The 21,689-nt window shown below is 41.3% G+C and overlaps 1 protein-coding gene across 11 annotated transcripts in view; it reads right to left on the bottom strand.

The window, feature by feature from the left end:
• Nucleotides 1-1,007: 1,007 nt before the first annotated feature.
• Nucleotides 1,008-21,689, bottom strand: part of plekha5 (pleckstrin homology domain containing A5) — an 87,134-nt gene continuing 66,452 nt past the window's right edge. For 4 of the 11 annotated variants that reach the window (XM_006782598.3, XM_006782604.3, XM_035914425.2 and 1 more), the window contains 20 exons: nt 21,071-21,565; nt 19,368-19,848; nt 18,236-18,319; nt 17,429-17,548; nt 16,383-16,436; nt 15,462-15,542; nt 13,071-13,133; nt 12,903-12,983; nt 12,152-12,301; nt 11,924-12,025; nt 9,777-9,935; nt 8,516-8,671; nt 7,587-7,707; nt 6,822-6,937; nt 4,295-4,510; nt 4,018-4,179; nt 3,320-3,453; nt 2,796-2,938; nt 2,395-2,497; nt 1,008-2,154 (listed from right to left, as the gene is read on the bottom strand). In XM_006782598.3, the coding sequence (XP_006782661.1) occupies nt 2,403-2,497; nt 2,796-2,938; nt 3,320-3,453; nt 4,018-4,179; nt 4,295-4,510; nt 6,822-6,937; nt 7,587-7,707; nt 8,516-8,671; nt 9,777-9,935; nt 11,924-12,025; nt 12,152-12,301; nt 12,903-12,983; nt 13,071-13,133; nt 15,462-15,542; nt 16,383-16,436; nt 17,429-17,548; nt 18,236-18,319; nt 19,368-19,848; nt 21,071-21,565 (3,013 nt within the window). In that variant the 3' untranslated portion in view covers nt 1,008-2,154; nt 2,395-2,402. The remainder of the gene's footprint in view (nt 2,155-2,394; nt 2,498-2,795; nt 2,939-3,319; nt 3,454-4,017; nt 4,180-4,294; nt 4,511-6,821; nt 6,938-7,586; nt 7,708-8,515; nt 8,672-9,776; nt 9,936-11,923; nt 12,026-12,151; nt 12,302-12,902; nt 12,984-13,070; nt 13,134-15,461; nt 15,543-16,382; nt 16,437-17,428; nt 17,549-18,235; nt 18,320-19,367; nt 19,849-21,070; nt 21,566-21,689) is intronic. The other 7 variants (XM_087843222.1, XM_087843221.1, XM_006782599.3 and 4 more) reach the window with 6 other exon arrangements.

Here is a 21,689-nt window from a genome sequence, read left to right as displayed (position 1 = left end):
TAGTTATCGCGCTACAAATGATTTTATAACCGATTCATGAAAATAACTTTGGGGTTTCCAGGTCTTCCTCAAATATATCGATTTAGCAGTTTGTCAGCATAACGTTACATCTTTTTAGACATGGTGTAGATAATAGTTTTTAGACCAGGGATGTCAAACTCATTTTACATCATCGGGCACATACAGCACATGCACTTTGATCTTTAGTGGGCTGCACCAGTGAGACTCCCGCTTCTATCAGTGTGAAGACGTTTAACTACACATTAAATCCTTGAGATAGCCTAATATAATATATATTAAATATATATATATTTGCATATATTGGCCTCAAATTGTGTGTACATTGTTTACTGAGTTCTTATTAGCCAGGCATTCACATGTAAACGGCTTTGATTTACAACATTTCCATCATGCACCAAAGAGCTTTCATTTTTTTGCTAGAATGCCAAACAGGAAGGTAAGCACGGGTATTTCTACAACATGGCCACCCAAAAGTGGCCTATTAATAATTTATGAATGCTATGATTAATGTTGGAAACCTGTTGTGAATGCAAAAATATGGTCCATGTTGCTACAGCTAGATGACCACCAGAGGGAGCCACAGCCCCTCATTTAAACTGTCATTCATGCTTGCTAAATCAAATGAAATCACATCTTATATTTGATTGTTTATGATTACTATTTGAACCAGAGGCATGCAATTTTGCATGAGGGACTCAACAATTCAAAAAATCCCGAAGTGAACTCATAGTGAAAGTGTAACCGTCATGGGGGAAACGCTTTTTAAATCTATATTTTGGAGTCAATTTAAGACTTTACATGCATGCGATTTTTATGTTTTGCGGTCTATTTAAGCTGGAGTTCATTTAAATATGTAAAATTCTTTCAGTCAACAGTTGATGAGAATGTAATCTTTGATTATGTTGCAGGCTTGAGTCAAACTCCCTTTTGGTCAGCATCTCTACTGCATGTAGCTACAGGGGAGATAAAGAGCATAACACAACCACTCATTAGGAACAGAAACATTTATTTAACATGATATAAAACAGATGGGATATGAACATTTGCAAATTAAATCTAGTATGTAACTTTATGTTGAACATATCCTCCCATCCAGATATACCATGTACATTATATACACAGTAAATCTCTGATAATTACACTTTGTACACACAAAAAATTATCTCAGATTCAGAAAGGGGTTATTTCTATTGCTTTTTACACATCTGTATCCTGTTTTCTTTTAGTTCCAGGGCTCCAAACCAACATGTCATAAATGTTCTCGATTTTTTGTCATAAAATATAATCAAGATCTCTTTTTCCATCTCTCAGTTTAAATATATCTCTCAGTAATTAAAAAAAAGGACAGTATAGATTGACTCAAGTCAGAACATTCACATATGCATTGGCAACAAAGTGCCAGGGACTTCAGATCCCATCTTTAAATAATTAGAATTCAGAAGTATGAGAAATTACAAATACTCTTAGTCTGCAGCAATAAAATGGTTCCTCCTTATATAATAATGGAGGGATCTATATCTTTTATCTACTCATCTTTAGCATAGACACGTTCTTTACAATAAATGGATAAATATGCCTGGTTAGTTGATGCCGAATGTGTGGGGGGGAAAATTAAGTGAATTATTAAAGGCTTAATTAAATGCAGAGAAAATGTGAAACTTGCTTCTGAAACTTTTTCGAACAGGTGATGAAACATGAATGAAAATGTATAACAGACCAACATACTCTGCCACAGGCTATCAGGCTCAGAACAGAGTTCAGTCTATTAGCCTCCTGTATATACAGATAGACTTTGGCCCAGATTCGAACACAAAACCTAATAAAACCATATAAATAATAAAAATGATTATAAAAGCCTTGTAAAAACTGAAACTGCAGCAGTAAAACGGTATGAATCCATGTGCTGTCTTGCCAGGTTAAGGAGAGTGTTGCCCCCCGAAGAGGGAGGAGCTTAAGACGTCACAGTGAGCAATACAGAAGTCAGAGGTTGAGACCCATGAGTATGAAGTAGGCAGTTTCACTCTGTAGCCAAAGGCCTTGTGCTGAACTCTTTAGGAAAGTCCTCAGGAGCCGCTTCAGGCCTCCCCAGCTGTTTCCTTCATGTGTAGGTTTTCACTGAGGCCAGAGCCTGGGCTGAAGCAGAACAAAAGGACAGAAGTGAAATTATAGGGAGATTCCCTCATAGTTCTGCTATACAACAGTGTATTAGTGCTACCGCAACACATACAGAACAAACTCCCCGCATTGTTACGTGAAATGAACCCAACTAATTATCCTGAAATGCTTTTTTAAAACCCCAGAAATCAAATTTAACAATAAAAACACTTCAGCATTATGAGTATGAGTGAAAAAAGGGTGGATGAAGGCCCTTACTGGTGCTACTACACACACATGAAGTGAGAACCGTCAGTGAGCTGGGGGGGTGCGGTGGTGGGAGACTGCGGATGGGGTGGGGAAGAGGACGACAGGCTTTTCACTGCAACGAAACGACAACATGGTGAGCACAGGCGCACGCATGAAATGACAAAACAACAAATTAGATCAGTTGATAATGAGTGAATGGCTAAATAAAACAGAAATAATCACTAAAGTGAGTGAAATTACTGAAAAAGCTACTGAGTAAACAACCACAAGTAAATTACCTAACACATACACAATGAAAGCAGCCACAGTTTGTTTCTAAGAACAGGCTCCCACCAGCTTTTGTTTTATTGCATGCGTTTTCTTTGATCCAACCACCCCACCTCCACCCTCTCGCCTCTCTAGAGACGTACCTGCTACCAGCTTGCTGCGTTTGGAGGCCTCGGCTGCCAGCTCATAGGAGATATTAATCATCTTCTCCTTTTCCTGTACAGTAACCTCCTCTTCAGTCTCCTCCTCAGGGCTTAGAGCCAGACTAGGCAGCACATTCTGCATGCTAGGAGCAAACACAAAACAGCAAGGTTTTCTCTACAGCATGCGACAGACAACTTCTAATTACCAACAAACAGGCCAGTTTTTAAAAATCAATATGAGGGCACTGACATTCAGAATAAAATGTCACAGTGGCTCAGAGATGAGCAAATAGACCTTTTCTGCACATTTGAGGCATGGATCTGCATGCCAAGCACATGAGACATTTATGCTATGACCATAAACTTACCTCTAACTTTTAGAAAGAATTTCATGCATGACATCTGCTCACCTGCAAAGCTGGCCCTTTCACCGAAATATCCTTATCTAATATTCAAGACTTGAGCAGACCTGTCCATGCTAATAACCGATTACTGATTTAGATGGATCATGACAGTGTGCTTACCTGTTTTTGGCTATGAGCGCTTTGATGCGGTCGACTTTTCTCTGCTTATCAGCCTCCTGCTCAGGACTCAGAGCCTCCTCGGGGTCCGATTCAATGTAACGCTCAGGAATGAGCACTTTGTCAGGCACAGAAAGCTGAGGAACAGCCACCAGACAAGAAACACTTATTTAGCACATTTGGTACAAATGAATGGTTTTCTAAACTGACACAGAAAATTCCACTTCTGTGCAAACAACATTATTACCCTGATCAGCATCTATTGTGCAGGAAGACTATTTCACATTTTGGGTGTTTAGAGGTAAATGGAGTGTCACTGTCAATTACTCTGAGGCATTCTGTACTACGCAGAGATCAACTGTAAGGAGTTCACCGATGTAATCTAAAGCAAGGCCGTGAACTCTTCTCAAGGCAGCAAGTCATGCAAATCATGTTGGTAGCTTATGAGCAGCCCATGAAAAGATTTTGGCACAGAGGCCTTTGTGTAATGTTCAGTTAGCCTGAACAACGCTTATACAGTTATATAAGAGTTGTTAACTTCTCCATTCCAGTTGAAACTTTTTTTTCCCTGCAGTATTAACAATTGGTAAACGGCACCTTCATAATAATTTGCCCACGACAGTATTAGCCCTCTGAGTAATGGCTTGTAAAAAAAAAAAACAGCAGGCTGATGGGAACGACGGCTAGCTGCTGTGCCGTACCTCTCGGTCGACATTAAAGTGATCAGCCTGGGAGGATTCTTTGAGACGAGCTATCTCCTCAGCGGGCGTCTCCTGCTCCCCCACCACCTCCTGCTGCCTGAGAGAGGCCTCCAGCTCCTGAATGTCACTGCTTATCACCTCATCTCTGCGCCTCACTTGAAACTAAAAGAAATAAATAATGAAACATAAAAGAAGCAGAGACATTATATCATATGAACATCTTCTGACTTCAGAGCTACCCTAATGTCAAATAGGGTCTGAGTCACTCAGCCAGTACCTGCGTGTTGCGGTAATGGTTTTCTTTAGTAAATGAGTGGCTGCGAGAGGGTGTGTTCTCCTGGCTGCTACCCCTGATGCTGAGGCTTTTTTTCTTCTCCCTGAGGGTACCCTGCTGGTGGCGACGGATCCTCTCCAGCTGCTCCTCCACGCTCATCCTGGGTCGGCTGCTCTCCACAGCACACAGCTGCTGCTCCACTGCACTGCGTGGACGCTCCTGTTGGCCAGAGACGACAACAGAATATAATTTAATAATGATATAGCATTACTGTGAAGACATTCAGCACTATGAGGTTGCTGCCATGGTAACTTTTTTACTGTGATCCCCAATTGTGTGCATGGTAGAGGTCTGAAGTTACATGGTGTCATTGCCTGCTTGGGTTGTTTCACATGATGCAGCATTTGCAGCGTGATGAACTAGGCACGGTTAAAAAAAGGTCTAAACTTTAAAAAGAAGAATAATCTCTACCCTTAATGTATGTACTGGAAAACATTTTACTTTTTTAAACAAAAGTAACAAACAGGACAGACACTTTGGACTTAATATAATGACTGAGAAATTGTTAAATATTTGCTCTCTTTGAGCTACACTTGGCAAAAGGCCAAACAACCTGGCTGTTGTGCGCTTGCACGCTCCCGCTGGAACACATGGGTGCACTCAGAGCGGCTGGGGGCTTGTTAATGCCTGAGCAGGAGAGGCTGATGTGAAGTGAACTGAGGAGAAGTTGTTCATTCTCAGATCTGTGCCACACTGGAGGGTAGGCAGATGTGAACTCAGTCCAGAGGTCAAGGACATAGTCCCCACTGTCCACACTGTCCAAGATATCCTGGGACCTGAACTCTATAGGCCCCGTGCATACTCTTTTAATACCATAAGCTGAAGTACATAAGCCTAGAGGGAGTTTGTGCAATCACCTATTTTCATTACACATCGATCCATGTTCATACTCACACTGACACACTAAAGCAGGACACACCCTGCAGTGTGTACAACAACCTCAGTTTTATCCAAATTCAGAAGCAGGAAATTAGAGCTCATCCAGGTCTTTATGTCTTTAAGACGTTCCTGCAGTTTAACCAATTTGTGTGCGTCATGAAACTTTAATGACAGATGAAGCTGGGTGTCACCTGCATCGCAATGAAAATTTATGTTATTGCTGTTCATTAGATATATATCCACTCCAGCGCATTACCTTTAATAATTATGGCATGCACTATACATCTCTGTAATAAAATATTATGGTCAACAGTACTGAATGCCGCACTGAGGTCTAACAGGACAAGCACAGAGATGAGTCCACTGAAACTCATTTGTCATTTCTCCCAGGATCTAAGTTGAACTCTTACGCCTTAGGCATGCTCTCTTAGCACCAAGTGCTAAAGCACATAAGCCTAGAGGAATATTGTGCGTTTATCTATTTTCATTTGTACTACATGTCCATTAACGGTCAAACAAAGTCACACAGGCGCAGCAAAAGCAGGACACACCCTGCAGTGTGGTGCACTAATGATATGGTTAGTATGTTTAAGTTGATAGGATTCGTGGCTGGAAACTGTTTAAATACAGTTTGGCATCTACTCTATGGCAGCATGAGTCACACCCTCACCATGTGACAGCTGGCCTTTACTGCACATGTGAGTTTTCAACCAGCAGCTTACAAGCAAAACAACCAATTAGGAGAGGAGTAATCACAATTCAAAATTAACTGTGGTTAGTTCACTGCTGCCCATAATCATTATTAATTGAGAAAGCGTTAATTCAGGCAGACCACAAAGCCAAAAAATGATCAAGGCAAGCCAAACACAGTACCGGGCTACATCAACTAAGGGCTCAGCTGATACTCCTCTACACAACTGGCAATCTGCAGATAGCACAAGCAATTAAGCTACTTTAGCCTGGCCATAGTTGCTGCACACCTGCAAGCTGCCTTACAACCCACTTCTAGCTCAGCTCCAACTTTCTTGCTGTATCTCAGCGGTCCCCAACTTTTTTTGCGCCACGGACCGGTTTATGTCCGACAAGATTTTCATGGACCGGCCTTTAAGGTGTTGTGGATAAATACAACAAAAACCAGTAGTGTTACAAAAAAGGAAGATTTATTCATAACACACGGGAAAAGAAAGAAGTTAACAATAAAAAAACATAAAAAAAATAATGATAAAAACCGATAAAAACCCTGAAAACCATAAATTTCACACACAAGCCTCAACTATCGTGGCCCGGTACCAAACGACTCATGGATTGGTACCGGTCTGTGACCCGGGGATTGGGGACCGCTGCTGTATCTGACTTAATTCCTGCTCGTTTCCCCTTTGCTGGGGCCTTCCTCCAAGTATGTACATAGGAACGCAGGAAGGTCAGAAAGCCATACTACCAAATCTAAATAACTGCAGATATATATGCCAGTCTTTTTATGACTATAGTCCTGATCGTGACTGTATTTCGTTTGCTTTTCTATTGTCCGGTAGATCCAAATCTACAAATGCTAAGAACATTTTATAGTTATTATTAAAGCCCAAGGTCTCACCGTTCTAGGGTCAGGCTTCCTGCTCTTTCTTAATGTAACATATGAAGCTATGGAGGAGGAATCAGGCACTGGAGATTTGGTCCTTGGTGGGACGATACCAACTGGATAGGACATACCTACCCACAGAAAAGGAGACAAGAGATTAATAAAAGGTCAAACTGAAATCACATTATAGTAAAAAATTAGACACGGTCAATTACAGGTGGTATTTTAATTAATACTTTCCATCCAACAAAAAAAAGACCTGCAAGCTCTTCAATAAATGTAGATCAATTTCCCTTTTGTGGTAAATTCAGCTCATCTATTCACAGCACATGTTTAGTGGCAGAAAGTTTAAATACAGTAAAACAAATATTATAGCTCACATGTTTTGGCCAAATTTAAAAAGATGTATGCAGGTGCAAATCTCACTGTATCCATGGTAACCAGCAAAATTATGGTTGCCATGAGAGTTACTTTGTGATACACTGACCTAGATCCAAATAATCCAAATGCCAACTCAAATTGTGTTAGAGACAATGTTTGTGTCAGAAATCACTCCATATTTACAGCATAGTGCACTCCATATGCTGTTCACCTTCTGAGCGTGTAAATGTTTCCACTAGAGAGCCCTCAAATACTCTAAAAGGGAACGATCACAATGTGTAGACTTTGTTAGTCCCATGATAAAAAGCTCCAGTTTTATACAGACTAAAATGACCACTCTATTGTATTTTTATACACTAGGCTTCACTGCGAAACTGCACCAGTATCTCTCCAAAGTACCTTTGTTTCCAACATGTTCTCTATCAGATGGATATTCAGATCTGTCTTCTCCATTATTCTCATCCACTTCGGCCACTGTGGTGAGTTCTGGCTCACTTTTGTACAGTCTGTAGTCAGGACCCTGGAGACGAGAAATTGGGGGGTAAAAAAAGAGGTCAACACAAATGAGAAAAACTCTGAAATGTAGTCAGTTTGTAAACAACCTCTGTATAACTCAGAGTGTCATTATCTCTTACAGAATGACTTAAGATGAAAAAATAAAATAAAATTCTTCATTGACCAGGGTTTTTTCTGCTTTGAGACGTTTTGGTGCCCCCTACAGAGGAAAATAACAAGCACTGTAAAAGAAATATTTTTCTTTTAATCGTATTTGTTAATTGTAGTTTCATTTACTCATACATAATAAACTTATAGTTTATCAACGCCTCAGAAATAACATGAAAACAAATAGATTTAAGCAATAAAAACGGTTTGCCTGTCCTGCACATGAGGCGACTGCACTAATTCATCTCCAAAATCCCTGTTTGGAAAACAGGAAAAACCCTGTAGACTGAACCACCTTAAATTTAAATGTGTGAAATTTGTTGAAATAATCAGACAAAAGGTAGGCAGACACATTCAAACTTTGATATGGCGAAACAAACAGACCCAAAAAAATATTACATTTCAACATAAAGGATGAGACAGAAAAGGGGGATGTGGTAATTTAGTCAAAAACAAAATTTAAAAAAACAAAACAAAAATAAAAACACAAGCTGGACTTCAACCAAATAACTGAAAAGTAAATTATGCTGTGCAATGACGGGAACAAATGGGGAAAAAAAATGCAACAGACACGAGATATTTATGGAAATCAAAGTGAACTCATCATCATGGACATGGGATGATACAGCTGAGGGCAGGGTCAACCAAGAGGTCAACAGGCTTACGCTGTGCGTGCTATTCCTGTGATTGGCCTTCCTGTCCTCTGGCTTGTGGAGTGATGAAGGGCGCACGCCGGGATGAGACGGCATAGGGGGCACGGTGGGGGGGTTGGGCTCGTAGGACTGGGGTAGGGGTGGCCGTGGGGGTACAGAGTCCTCCTCCTGGGGATTATATTGGGTATGACAGCACAGGAAGCAAGGTGACACATGGCGCCACCACACAGGCTCAGGGCTACAGCCATCTGGTATAGAGTAGCTCTGGGCCACAGGATGGGCTAAACAGTTGATTAGCCAGAGAGAGCGCTCCAGATGCTGTTATGGCTTGAGTGACACATTCCTCCAGACACCACTACTCACACCATCCATGAGTGGGGTGGGCATTTAGAGCCCTCAGCTTACGTCGATTATCATCTTCAAAACTGCTGGTGATGTGGGTTTATTTTTTTATGATCAATTTTCCCCATTATTTAATTCCAATAAAAGGTGAAAAAATTACCGTTAAGCTCACATCTTTAATTTGCTTGTAATGACAACCACCTGTCCAAAGCCTTACACAGGCCTAGAGACTAGTCAGCAACTCCTAAACAACCGCTGATTGCCGACTGTGGTCACGTGAAAACGATTACAAAGAGAATACTACACAAAAAACCTTGCGACTGCTTTAGTAGCATACAGATTGTAGTGGCATTTTGCAGGAAAGATGCCAACTGGTTTGCAAACGCTAGATATTTTCAACAGAGGTGAAACTTGAAAAAGTGCTGCACAACATGCATGCATTTCAAATGGCGGAACTTTTACTTTAAAGGGAAATGGTCTTCGTTTCTGGTTTGTTTCAGTACTGCTTGGCATGTAGTTTGTTTTTGCAGCCAAGTCGGCATCTTCCTTACAAACTACAGGCAACCTACTAACAACCAAACTATATATCTCTTTGACATCAACTTCACACTGGTGACTGCCAGTAAGGTCACTGGCTAGTCTCCAGGTCTGTTTGACTGGGACTTTAGCAATTAATTTCACACCAATTGCCTCCAATTACTCATGACCGGTCAGGTAATACACTTTTTTTGCCTCACAACCGGTAATTGCCAGATGGTTGCTAATCAGTTTCTAGGCCTGTGTGACTGAAGCCTTAGGCAGAAAAAAAGGAAAAACTCTTTCTCACATTTGAAAAGCTAGGAACAGTAAATGATGATTTAAAATGCCTTATTGTTTCAGCATCCTGTCAGACCAGGTGTTCTGTTTTCTTTTTCTACAAGTGGTGCCTCACCTCATTTTTGTGCTTACTGAAGTTGGCTTTGGGCCCATAGAAACCCATCCCATCAAGAGCATTTCTCTGGGCTTTGTGTTTATTCAGGGCCTCCATCACATCTTGAATCCTCCACAGCTCCTTCTGGATGCGGACATGCTGCTGGCTGGGTGGTTCTGTCTGGGTGTGCACAGAAAACAGACGCACGTCAACAAACGACAACAACAACAAAAAAAAACAAAAAAAAACAACAACAAACACCTGCAGACTGAGATCTAAGGTGGAGGTCTATAGCAAATAAAACTAACACACAGAAGGCAGACAGAAAGCTGCAGTGAAAAAAATTAGCATGATGGCATCGTAAAAGAACAGTAAAAGGGTAATGTCTGTATCTGCTAAGGTGTGCAGTCAATGGAGACACAGATCTGATCAGGCTCCAACTGTCTGCGAGAGATACTAGCCTCACAACACGATAATCAGAGGAGAGATTAGGATTGGAAAAGGGGAAGAAAAAAAGACAGGTAATTAACTCCCCCTCGCTGTTGGCAGGTTGGTCTTTGTGAGATGGACTTAAGAAGAGGATGTCCAGACTCCCTGCTGGCCCTCTGACTTCTCTATTCTAAATTATCATTACTCAGTACAAGCCAGGAATAACTGCTAGAACAATTTCTTTTTGTCTCTGCACCTCTTCCTTGATGAAAGAGAAGATAAAAGACAAACTTAATTAAGACCTGCTCCATCCTTGCAACGGTCATCAATCACCCCCCTGTGTTGCTTTGATCTCCATTTACTTCTCTCCATATTTTTCTCCCAAAGTCCAGAAAACGTGTCTGCAAAAAGGTTGAGTAGGTTTACAGATTTCTCTGCAGCTCTGCAGTGTATGAATCTGCAAGTATGCCAAGCAGGTCAGCCGCAGTATCAGATTTTCACTACACCATTACTTTAGCCAAAAGGAATTCACAAGAATGATGATATCATGATAGCTACTGAGAGCGCGCTTCCTTAAAAAAAAACCCTATCAGGCAAAAAAAAATCATGACGCTAAACCAGAGAACCAAAACTACAGTGACTCAACCAGAACAAGAGCACTTCTGTAAACACACCTTTGGGTCAAGATGAAAGGCACAGCTGCTACTGCTAGCCTAGAGCACTGTGGGACGTCTTCTTTTGCCAAATTGGTAATTAAATTAAGAATCAAGTCCCCAGCAGTTCATCCATCTGCACCCATCATTCAATCACATAGCAACAGCCGAACTCTTCCTGCGTGAGTGACTCGGTCTAACCTAACGGGTTCAGCGTGGGAAGCGAGCTGTATAGTGAGTATATAGTACTTACTGAAATGCTTAGCCATGGCAAACTAAACATCAAATGTGTCAGTGCTGGATTGTTTACAAAATTATCAGCATATTTCTACACATTTAATGTCGAGTTAGAGTTCAGGGTCTTTTCACATGGACGCGAAAAATTTGTGTTAAAAATATTTTCCAGTCTCATCGATGCTTAACGCAGCCATTCACACTGACTGTATAATCTCACAGGATGAAGTTGTTGCCTTTGTTTTTTTAAAATAGATTTTTCAGAGTTTTTACCTGCAAATAAACCGATCTGACCAATCTGACCACTGCATTTGGCAACAAAGTAGCTCAATACGCACACCAGTACTGAAGATACGATGCTTCTGAAATAGTAAAATGATACCATTTAACTTCAGACACACAGCTAGTCATTGCTATTGGCTCTCTGAAATAGTTGCTCTGCCTCTTCAGATGTGGTGCCGACTCTGCCAACAAGAGTTCAAACTGCCCCGCTGACATCCTGAAATATGTACGAAAGCAGCCGCGATGCAGCTTCAAGTCCTGGATCAAACCATGAAACTCTCCCTGCTGCTGCCTTCTCTTGAGAATTGGCTGAATCCAGAATTTCAGTTTCTTCCTTTTCTTGTTTAAAAACACCAGAACCTTGCTTCATTTTTCCCCCCACAGTGCGATTCTTGAGGACAGATTGGTCAGTGTGTGTGTGTGTGTGTATATATATATATATATACATATATATATATATATATATTACACATTACAAGATCATTTCCGAACTATGCCAAATTTTGTGCCGAGTTTAATGGCCTTTAGAGAGAAGAAGTTGAGCAGACTCATTGTCAAAAATGTTCCTACCTGAGGGCTTCCCAGTGCTTCTAGCTGCTCCAGCAGGTTGTTCTTAGCCATAGTCACATCTCCTTCCATCCTGTCATATTCCCTCCATAACCGCTCCACCTCCTGGGGAGGATAGAAACAACAATTATGCAACAAACAAAGACAAACTACCATATTATTAATACTCCTGAAAAACAAAACCCCAAGAGGCCTTCATTGTCTGGAGTGTGAATGCACTGTATTACTTACGGCAGTAACTCTGGACACCTCTCTGCAAGTGCTGAGGAGGCCGCTCTGCAGCAAGTCTCTCTGCTGCACGACACTCTGCATGGCAGCCGGGTTGTCGGAGCCCAACTCTATCTCCTGGCTAGCTGACAGAAGTGCTGTCTCCAGAGTGTGCTGAAGCAACACGCATCATGTCAAATACACAGAGCACAACAGTCATCATTAAAACTTCAGTAAGACTATTTCAGAATAGTAGATTCTTTTTAAATATTTCCTGTACATCACTGTTGTGTCACTAAACAAGAGGTTATCCCATCTTTAAAATGTCAAAATAATCACAAATGCCCATCAGCCCCTCTCAGAGCCTAAAGTAAGCATTTCAAACTACTTATTTGTCTTATCCAAAGTTCAAAGGGCACAGCTGTGACTCAAAATTGACTAGAAATGATTTTATATTTTTCTATATACCTACAATCGCTGCACATCAACTAGTAACATAAAACAGTCAGTGAGATTTGCTGAATATGACAAAGCAATGCAAACCAGACAAGTCTTTCCAGCTGATGATGGTAGTTATACTTACAGGCTATAGTTAGTTATAGTTACAGACTTTGTCTCCTAACTTGCTCTGTTTCATGCTTAGAAACTTTACTCTTAGCAACTGCAAACTGTGCATTCCTTCAAATTTACGTTTTTTGCACATGATACCAAATCTTTGTAAGCATGTTTAGACAATGTTTTGCGTGAACATGACGACAAATGCAGTATTAGTCACCTTCTCTCTGTACAGCTGCTGCAGTTTTTCCTCCTGTATCCTGACCATTTTGTCCTGCTCACACAGCATGCTAAGTTTAGTCTGAAGAGAAACCAATAACCAGTCATGACCTGCTGTGTACAGCTAAAAGGAACATTATGTCATGCGAGTCTGCAGCACTGAACTTACATCAGTGTCCACTTCTTCTGGCATGCATGTATAGGCTTGTTCCCTGTAGTTCTCTGGACTCATCTGTTGAGAGAGACAGCATTAGACAGGGGCACTAAATCTGTGCATACACATTAGAATCTGGAGATCTAATGCAGTGTCAAGACCAAGCTCTCTCACTGAGCCGCAGGATTTATCCTTCAGAAGGAACTCATATTTCACTAAATCAGACGATCTGCGTTACCAAACCAGCAGTGGGACCTCGGCCAGTCTAAACAGAGTCTCTGCTGTTGATTCTTGCGCCTCGTGTTTCATCATGCACAGTCATTGTCTCCATCGGCACAATGGTTTTATGGAAAAACATACAAAACAATCTGGCTTACTTCACTCTGAAGTTAGCGCATAAGCTTTGTCCACCAATCATGTATTCTACAGCATAATCTGGGGTTAACTAATGAGAGACTGTGTGTGTATGTGTGCATGCCAAAGCGCCCTGTTACTTTTGTTCAGTGCCCAAGTGTACAGTTATGGTTTCTACATTAATTTTACAACGTCAGTGTTTAGTCAGAAAACTCCAAAAGTCATCCATGTTTCCACTTGATATCATTCAGCTACTTCTCAAACAAAGAAAATCATTGCAGCTGCATTGGATCCCATGTTTCCAGAAAAATCAACAGATCACATAGTCATTCATCCACTCTGCTAAACCTATAATATTATAAGTACACACCACAGACATCAGGACAGTGACATATTTCTGTGTTATTTTGTGTTTTTAGTCACATTTGATATGAAATGACTCAATGACTATAGGCTCAAAGTGCCAAGTGTAAGATTTAATTCGCTTCCTGGAAAGTGTACAACCTACAGACACAGCACATCCTCTGTATATTCACTTGAGACACTCTGCCAGAACTCGACTGGAGCCATTTCCTTATTGCTGGTTTTAAGCTTTCAGTCTGGTTTTCAGCAAACAAATATATCACATATCAGATAAAATACCTGTCAGGCCCTTATATAAAAAAAAATCCTCGGTTGATATAACTGAAAAGGTTTAGATTCACCACCTAGCACTTTAACCTCAAAGACATGATTGAATTTCAAATCAAATGTGCCCAAAAATAGCAAAACAGCAACAAAAAAAGTGACTTACTGTCCAAATACTTTCTGAATCAACATCCACGCCTGCACTTTCTCACAAACACCTTTTTTTTTTTCGCAGCTGAACATAGTAAAGCTAAAAGCAGGTGAGGCTTAAGAACCACATGGCATTCCACACAGAGCATGCAGACTCTCCCACAGCTTGAAGAGCTTCACTGTGGGTTTTGTGTGGCGTGGACTAATATACAAGAGACGTAGGGGGGAGGAGGGGGAGGAAGACAGATTTTTGTCACCTGAACAGGTGGGAATGCAGCTGTTGAGGAGGCGGTATGCTAGTGAATGGGTGATGGGGTGAGTCTCAGCAACACTTTTACACCTCGAGGGGCGTCACAAAAGTGGCAATGTGATGTCATAGCCATCGGCACACACAAGCCGGCCCCTTTATCCTTTCCATCAGCAGAATGACCAGTGGGGGTAAAGGGGAAGTAATGAAGACAGAGTGCTAATCTAAATTAAAAAAATATGAGGATTCATCTTCGTCAGTATCGCCACCTCAGACTTTAGATATAGAGTCGATTCAGTGATTGAGGCTGTGGTGCTTAAGGTTATTAAGCTAATCCCTACGTCTGAAAAATGTCTGGCTAACTTGCACAGGCGGAAACAAAAAGAAAAAAAATTAAGAAAAGGCAGGCTGAACATAAATTCTAAATGGGATGCTGAGATAGCGTGCATACTTTTCTCTTTAACTATAGCAGAATATTCATGCGTCATAAATGATAAACATGAACATCTATTTATGCCATTTCACTCTAATGATCGCTCTTCTGCTGGCCCTTAATTGGGGCCGTTTTCCACAAAAACATGAATTATTTGGTAATAAACTAGACTGACAAGCAATAAGACTAGCAACACATAATTAAGTCAAATTAATTAGAGTCATCTTGTTAAGTTCAGGTGGCTCGGGTAATGAGAGGGAACACATTCTGCGCAGGATTATTGAAAAATAAATAAATAAATAAATAAATAAATTCAAACACCACAGTGAGGAAGAGATTTAACCCAACAGTGGAGCATTCATACATTCTCCAAGTCTTAAAAGTCATGCCTGCATCAGCATGACTTCTCAATAATAAGAGGGAACAGTCATAAGCAATGGATGAAGAGGTGCTAGCAATACAAACGATACAGGGAGACCAGTCTCAAGATGCCGTGAGGACTTGGACATCGAAGGAGGAGCATTGCAAAACAGACCAAAAAGAACAACAGCGACTGGTGAGGATGAGGTGGAGCAAAGCCTTAGGCTGGCCTTACTTGCTGGTAAAGTTGAGGCCTTGGGGCAGAGTTCTCAATCAAAGTGTGAGTCATGACGATTAAAGGCTCATTTTCCTTCATCTAGTCCAGTGTGGAGAGGAGCGATATAGCAAGTGTCAGAAAGTTTACAGCAGCTTTTCATTTCTGAGACAACACCCACAGTGTGATTACACCTCACTCGCTCTCGCTTTCTCGCTCTCGGATGAGGTAGACTCACACAGAAACGTGCATCCATAGACGACAGGGATGGTTAACAGCAACAGAGAGAAGACGCTCGGGAGCAGGAGCAGGAAGACACGGAAGTACAAAGCTCTAAGGTTCATTTTTATTAGCAGTGAAAAGTTCCCATTAAACGCTGATGTGTAGGAATGTAAAAAGAACTGCGTTTACAAGAGGTGCAAGAAATCACAAATGCTAAGGCTCATCAGTCCAAGTCAAGGAAATGAAAATTACTTATTTCTCAGTGGTTACACAAATCTAAAGCTTCCTTTTGCTATAATTATTAGAAAGGTTTTACTGGACCTTTGTGTGCTATATACAAAGCAATTAAAACTCACAAAGCACTTAAGATCGTTAAAAAAAAGCAGACAATGAAGGTTTAATATTCCTTTGCAAACACTTAGACGTTAAATATGATACCTTCGTCTCTACGTGTTCTTTATATGGCAGAAATAACGACTGTCCACACTCATGATCAGTTATTTGGATAATGTGTGAGTAAATGAACTAGCGTGAGCTAAAAATGCTGCGATCTGAACTTTTAGCCATTTAAAATAACAATAAAAGATAACAAGTTAGCCTGGCATTGGGACTGCAAATCACTAAAACAGCCGCAGAGCAGGGATTAATACAATAAAAGCAGAGGCATTAAATGAGGTCATGACAGAAGAAGACAGGGCATGCATTCATGCATTACCCCACCTGATTGTCCAAATACATGAGGTTCCTTTGGAGGTGGTGAGAAAGAATGTCGTTCTATCAGCAGCAGCAAAAAGAGAGTAAAGAAAAGGCAAAAGGACAGTGAGACAAAAGAAAGGGCAAGTCACATTCTTTCACTGATGCTCTCTCTGTCACACTCTCTCTTACATCCACAATCACACAAGCATGTCATGTACCCAAAGATAACCCAAGAGAAAGGAAAGCAGGACCAATCAAGGTGAAGAAAACAGGTCAGGTACCAGGTGTACTTTCAAAGGTAACAGAATGAGTACACTGCAGGACTAGTCTTGACCGAGTGCATGCAAAAAAACAAAGACAATGGCAAGTCAAAGTACCACACAACGTGGTGTGTGTCCGCTGACGCAAACATAAACTAATGAAGCAGGGCAACCGCCTTTGGTCATATAGCTACAGGGAAACTCGCATTAAATGCACAGTAGTAGATTAAGAAAAACAACAACAAAAACACCGTAAAATGGAAAAATCTTCAACAGTCCTGGTTGACCTACATCATTAATGGTAAAATCTGCAGTCTGGCATTAAGTCTGGAGACTTAAAGTCCCAAAATCCTGAATTAACTTTTACATATGCCAGTGGCCTTAGCCTCATTAGTCGGTCACTCTTTAAGCTCGCCAATGGCTTTAAGTTTCATCTACGGATAACATCTGTCTATATTCTTTAGGGGGATAAATGACTCAATCAGCTGCTTGCCCTGCTAAAATGGCCCAAATCTAATTATCTGATGCACTGATTTAAGTCAGATGCTGGTCGCAAAATTATTTTGAAACTGGAAGAAGAGTGTTTTATTTCCACACATTTTGGGAAAAATTGATGAGAAGGTAGCTGGTCCACAAAAAACATGAAGCCATTAAGCATAGTCATGTTTGAAGAAAATTCCTTCTTAAATCAGCCATGTGTGAAGACCAAACAAATCCTCCGGATCGAGATGGATAATGGAAGTGGATAAAGATGGCATACACACCACACGCTAACATACACGCCTGCAGAGATGTCCCTGGGGGCCTGACCTTTGGGTTGTCGCCATCCATGTTTAGTTGCATAAGCTGTGCTACAGTGTGCTCCCGGATACTGTTTAGCTCTGCCTGCTGCCGACGCAGCTTTATCAGCAGCAAAGTCAGTTCCTCAGGCTGCAAGGAGGAGGGAGGAAGAGGAGGAGGCGGGAGGGATGCATCGCCACAGTGAAACAGGGACACACCGCAGGGGTGAGGCAGGGATTGGGGGTGAGAAGAAAGGAGAGAGAGCACACCAGGATAGGAGATTTAGAGGTACCAGGATCCCAGTAGGTGAACAGTTGCTGCATTCTAGTCTTGCGTTTTCATGCAATTTAGTACCATGTTAGCTAGCAGCATGCACATTCTTTTATGTCCACTCAAAACAGCAGAACAGTTGGCACTTATTACAGAATTGACTTCACACTTTACAAGCTCAATGAGTACAGAGAACTGTGTGCAGCTCTGACATAAATTCTTGATCCTGGCTTAGAGAGTTTGAGTGACAGGGTTTTTAAGTCTCCACTGAACTGACGAGAGTCTAAGGAGCTCCTGAAGTGAACCCATTCTACCACTTGGAACACAGATCTGCCTAAACCTGCCTCGAAAGAGTTCTGTCACAATGTCTTGGAGGGATATGAAGGACAGAAAGAGGGAGAAGGGTAGAGTAGGTGGCATCATCAGAAAACAGCATTGTCCTTGAAAGATATCCAGTTAAACCCAGACTGTATAGTTGTACAGAAACCAAGCATGAAGTATCTCAGCTGAACAGCACAGTGATATAAATCTAGGTAGCCAGAAGACATGACATAGACCAAGACTTACTGTTTTGCCTTGTAAAGACTGGGCAGTGATGGTCTGGATTGGGATCCCTGCTGGCATAGACCTCCTATCAGGCAGGTAAGCATACTGCAGAACACAAAGATTTGATATGAAAAAAGGCCTGTCATGTGCAACATTAAATATCTTTGATATAATAGTCAGCCATAGCCACGGGGTTCATCCAAGTACAAAGAAACATTTGCTACCCTTGATGCATATTTTTGTATATATCTGTCTCATATTTCTGTCACTATAAATATGCTCAAAGCTGAATGTAATTTTGTTTGCGCTGCTTAAAAACAAATGAAACACATGACCTCATTTTCGAACTTTGGGAACTAAAGTAGGCACAAACAGGGTTTTCACAATTCTGGTCAGTTTGAAGATCAGTATTTGGTATGACCTCATTTATTCTTCAGCGCAGCCTGAACTCTCTTAGTCAAGCTTTCTTGTAATTTCTGTATGTTGTCTTCAGGAATAGCTCTCCAGGCTTCTTGAAGGACATTCAAAGCTCTTCTTTGGCTGTTGTCCACAGTGGATCTCCTCCATACTAATGATCATCACTCCATAAGACCTGCTGCTAATGATTTTCAGTCCAGCTCTATTGTCATTTAAAATACCTGAAACTTTTCTCCTTATTGCTCTTCGTTAAGAATGGCTTCTTACAGCCACTCTTCCATTGAGATAATTTCTGATGAGGCTTCAGATTGTGTTCCTTTGCTGTAGATCTTACTTTTAGGCCTCCCATTTCTTTTTTTTGCAACAAGGTGTTAACGATACCTTTAAAAAAGACTTTTTGCCAAGTTGTCTGCTATCTGTAGACACAACATTGGTCACTGGTTCTGGTATTAGGTGCCTTTTTCAGTGTTAAATGGCTTGATGAACAAAAAAAACCCCACTCCTTTGAAAATGGTCAAGTATAAGGACTGGACTGAAAATGATTGGAAAAAAAAACAAACAGTCAGTGTCCAAAGCAAAAATGTGATAGACCTTCAGAAAGCCTGGAGAACTATTCTGGATACTTGGAAGCAAAATATAAAGAAATAAGGGGTGACTGAAGACTATTGCATAGTAGGCGATTTTGTTATTATGAGGGTGAACTGAACATTTCCTGTTTATGCATCTCTTAGCAGACCTTGTTGACTGGTGGCCTCTGCCGTCTCTCAACAGTCATGTCTCTTCGGAAGATGGGAGAGGAAATTTCAGAGCGAGTGTTGCCCATGTTGTAAGATCTCATTGGAGAGTAGCCGCCGTACATCGACAGGGAGCCATGGGAGGGCGAGGGGGGGATGGAGTGGCTCGGTGCAGCATGCTCTGACAAGTTGATCATGGTTTTGGGACTGGCCATATTGCTGTACAGCCCTGGCTGCCTGCTGTAGGCCTGCCTTTGCTGCCACTCGTACAACTGCCACATGGTGTCATCGCGCATGGAGCGGCGTTTCTCAGTCATTGAAGGACCCATGGCCTGGTCATATACCGATGGGGACATGCTGCAGATGCTGTCCCGCTGTGCCATGCTATTCCTGGGCATACTGCAATATCCATCTCCATAATGAGGCATGTAGGGTACCCGATGGCTTGGCAAATTTCTAGGCAGCGTCTGGTACGATGTGATGCTGGGGTAAAGGAAAAAACAGATAATTAATCATGTATGATATAGTAGATGACCTGCATGGTGTTATACCAACACAGACCTAAAATGATCTGTGTTGGTATAACAATTTGATAATTCTTCATATATTCCATACACAACACCAGATAAACGTGGTTTTAGGCTCTGTCAGGTTCAAAGGACGCAACAAGTTGTTTATAGTTGAAAGAAATCTCATTGGATTTCTTTCATTTTGATTATAACCAGTCAAAAACATCAGTTATCAAAGCAATGCCATGTTATGAATCTTTTCATTTGTTGGTTTGGTTTAAACTTTGTAGTTAAAAAGCACTTCACGCTGAGTATCATTCTAATTAAGTATCAAACAAGGATGATTCTTATTTTATCTGTTTACATGTGTGTCTTTAGGGAATCTCGCAAAGCAATTCCCTACTCAGAAACAAATTAGACCTTACTATTGACAGCAAGGCTTTAAGAAGTTCCACTTCCTCAGTGAGTTCAAAGTCAGTACGGAGAGCTTAATAATAAGAAGACCTGACAGATCCGGGCTAAAACACTCACTGGTCTTTAAATCACAGTATAGCAGTGTTATAATAAAGGCTTGTGACTGCTACACATCCGTCTAGAGAACATGCATGTCATGACAAAAGGAGCTGAAAGAGATTAATGGAGAGAGAATTAAATGTTTACCTCAGAGGGCCAACACAAAAATATTTACTGAGGCCTTATTAGTTTTGCCCATGGTAAAACTCGCTCTAAAGCGAGTGTGTATGTCTATTTGTTAAAAAAAACAAATAATAACCACAAAATGAGGCAAAGCTGTGTCAAATATGAACACAAGCCTGATGACAAACGTATCTCTTGACTAAAACATGTATTTTTTAACAAAAATGTGAACACCAGGGATGGGAATCAAGAACCAGCTTATTAAATCCTCTCATCAAAACCTCATCAATATACTTAACTACTTAGAACTAAGAGGAGACCAATGTCATACTTTCCACCCAATAAAGCCAAATTTGACTTCATGTTGTGGAAACAGTCTAAGATTTGACTCTTGTGGAATAATCTGAAAATAACTGGTGCTACTGTACAGACTACAGCGCCATCTGAATAGCATCATTTCTCTTCTTGCAGTGTACGCATGTTATAATCAAACAATTACATTTAAAGCTTATACAATATCATGTCAAGATGGGTTTTTTTGGGCATAGCACTAAACCAACCTTCTGGTATCGTCGTCCTGGCCACGTCCTCTCTGTGTGCGAACCCACTGCTCCAGCTGCTGCATCGAGCTGGTCCGACTCAGGCTGCGATCCGGCTCATGTGGGGAACTTTGCAGAGGAGGGACTCCAGTCCCATTAGCTGGACGCTGTTCTCCAGATCCATTAACTTGGGGGCTGTGTTGTGATCCGTCAACCTCGGTCTGAGGCTGCGGCGAGGTCATATTAGCCTTGATGGCTGCCGCCTGCGCTGGCTGCAGTTTGATACTGTTTATTTTGGTGAGTGGACGTTCACGGTCGGCCCCATCCTTCTGGAAGCCGTAGCGCTCTGCATCTCGCTGCTTTCTCTCCTCTTCTTCTGTGGTGGGGGAGACGGCTGCGTGCTCACGGTCAACCTCACGGTTACGCTCATTCTTCTGGATTTCGGTTTCTGTTCTATGGTTGGCCACATGGTTGATCTCTTGAGGTCCACACTGCTCCACTTTTAGTTTGTCCAACCTAAAAGAGACAAGAAGGTTCAGGCTTGAAAAATCACAAAACACTGGAACTCTTTCAATAGACATTTTGGATTATCCAGACTTAAGATACGCTTGTCTTCAAGTGAAATCTGAGAGTGGCGTGT

The sequence above is a fragment of the Neolamprologus brichardi genome, chromosome 7 (assembly GCF_056152115.1).
Source record: "Neolamprologus brichardi isolate AB-2024 chromosome 7, ASM5615211v1, whole genome shotgun sequence".
Taxonomy (NCBI): Eukaryota; Metazoa; Chordata; class Actinopteri; order Cichliformes; family Cichlidae; genus Neolamprologus; species Neolamprologus brichardi.
The sequence above is the reverse complement of the archived record's forward strand: the minus strand, read 5'-3'. Positions and strand labels throughout refer to the sequence as shown.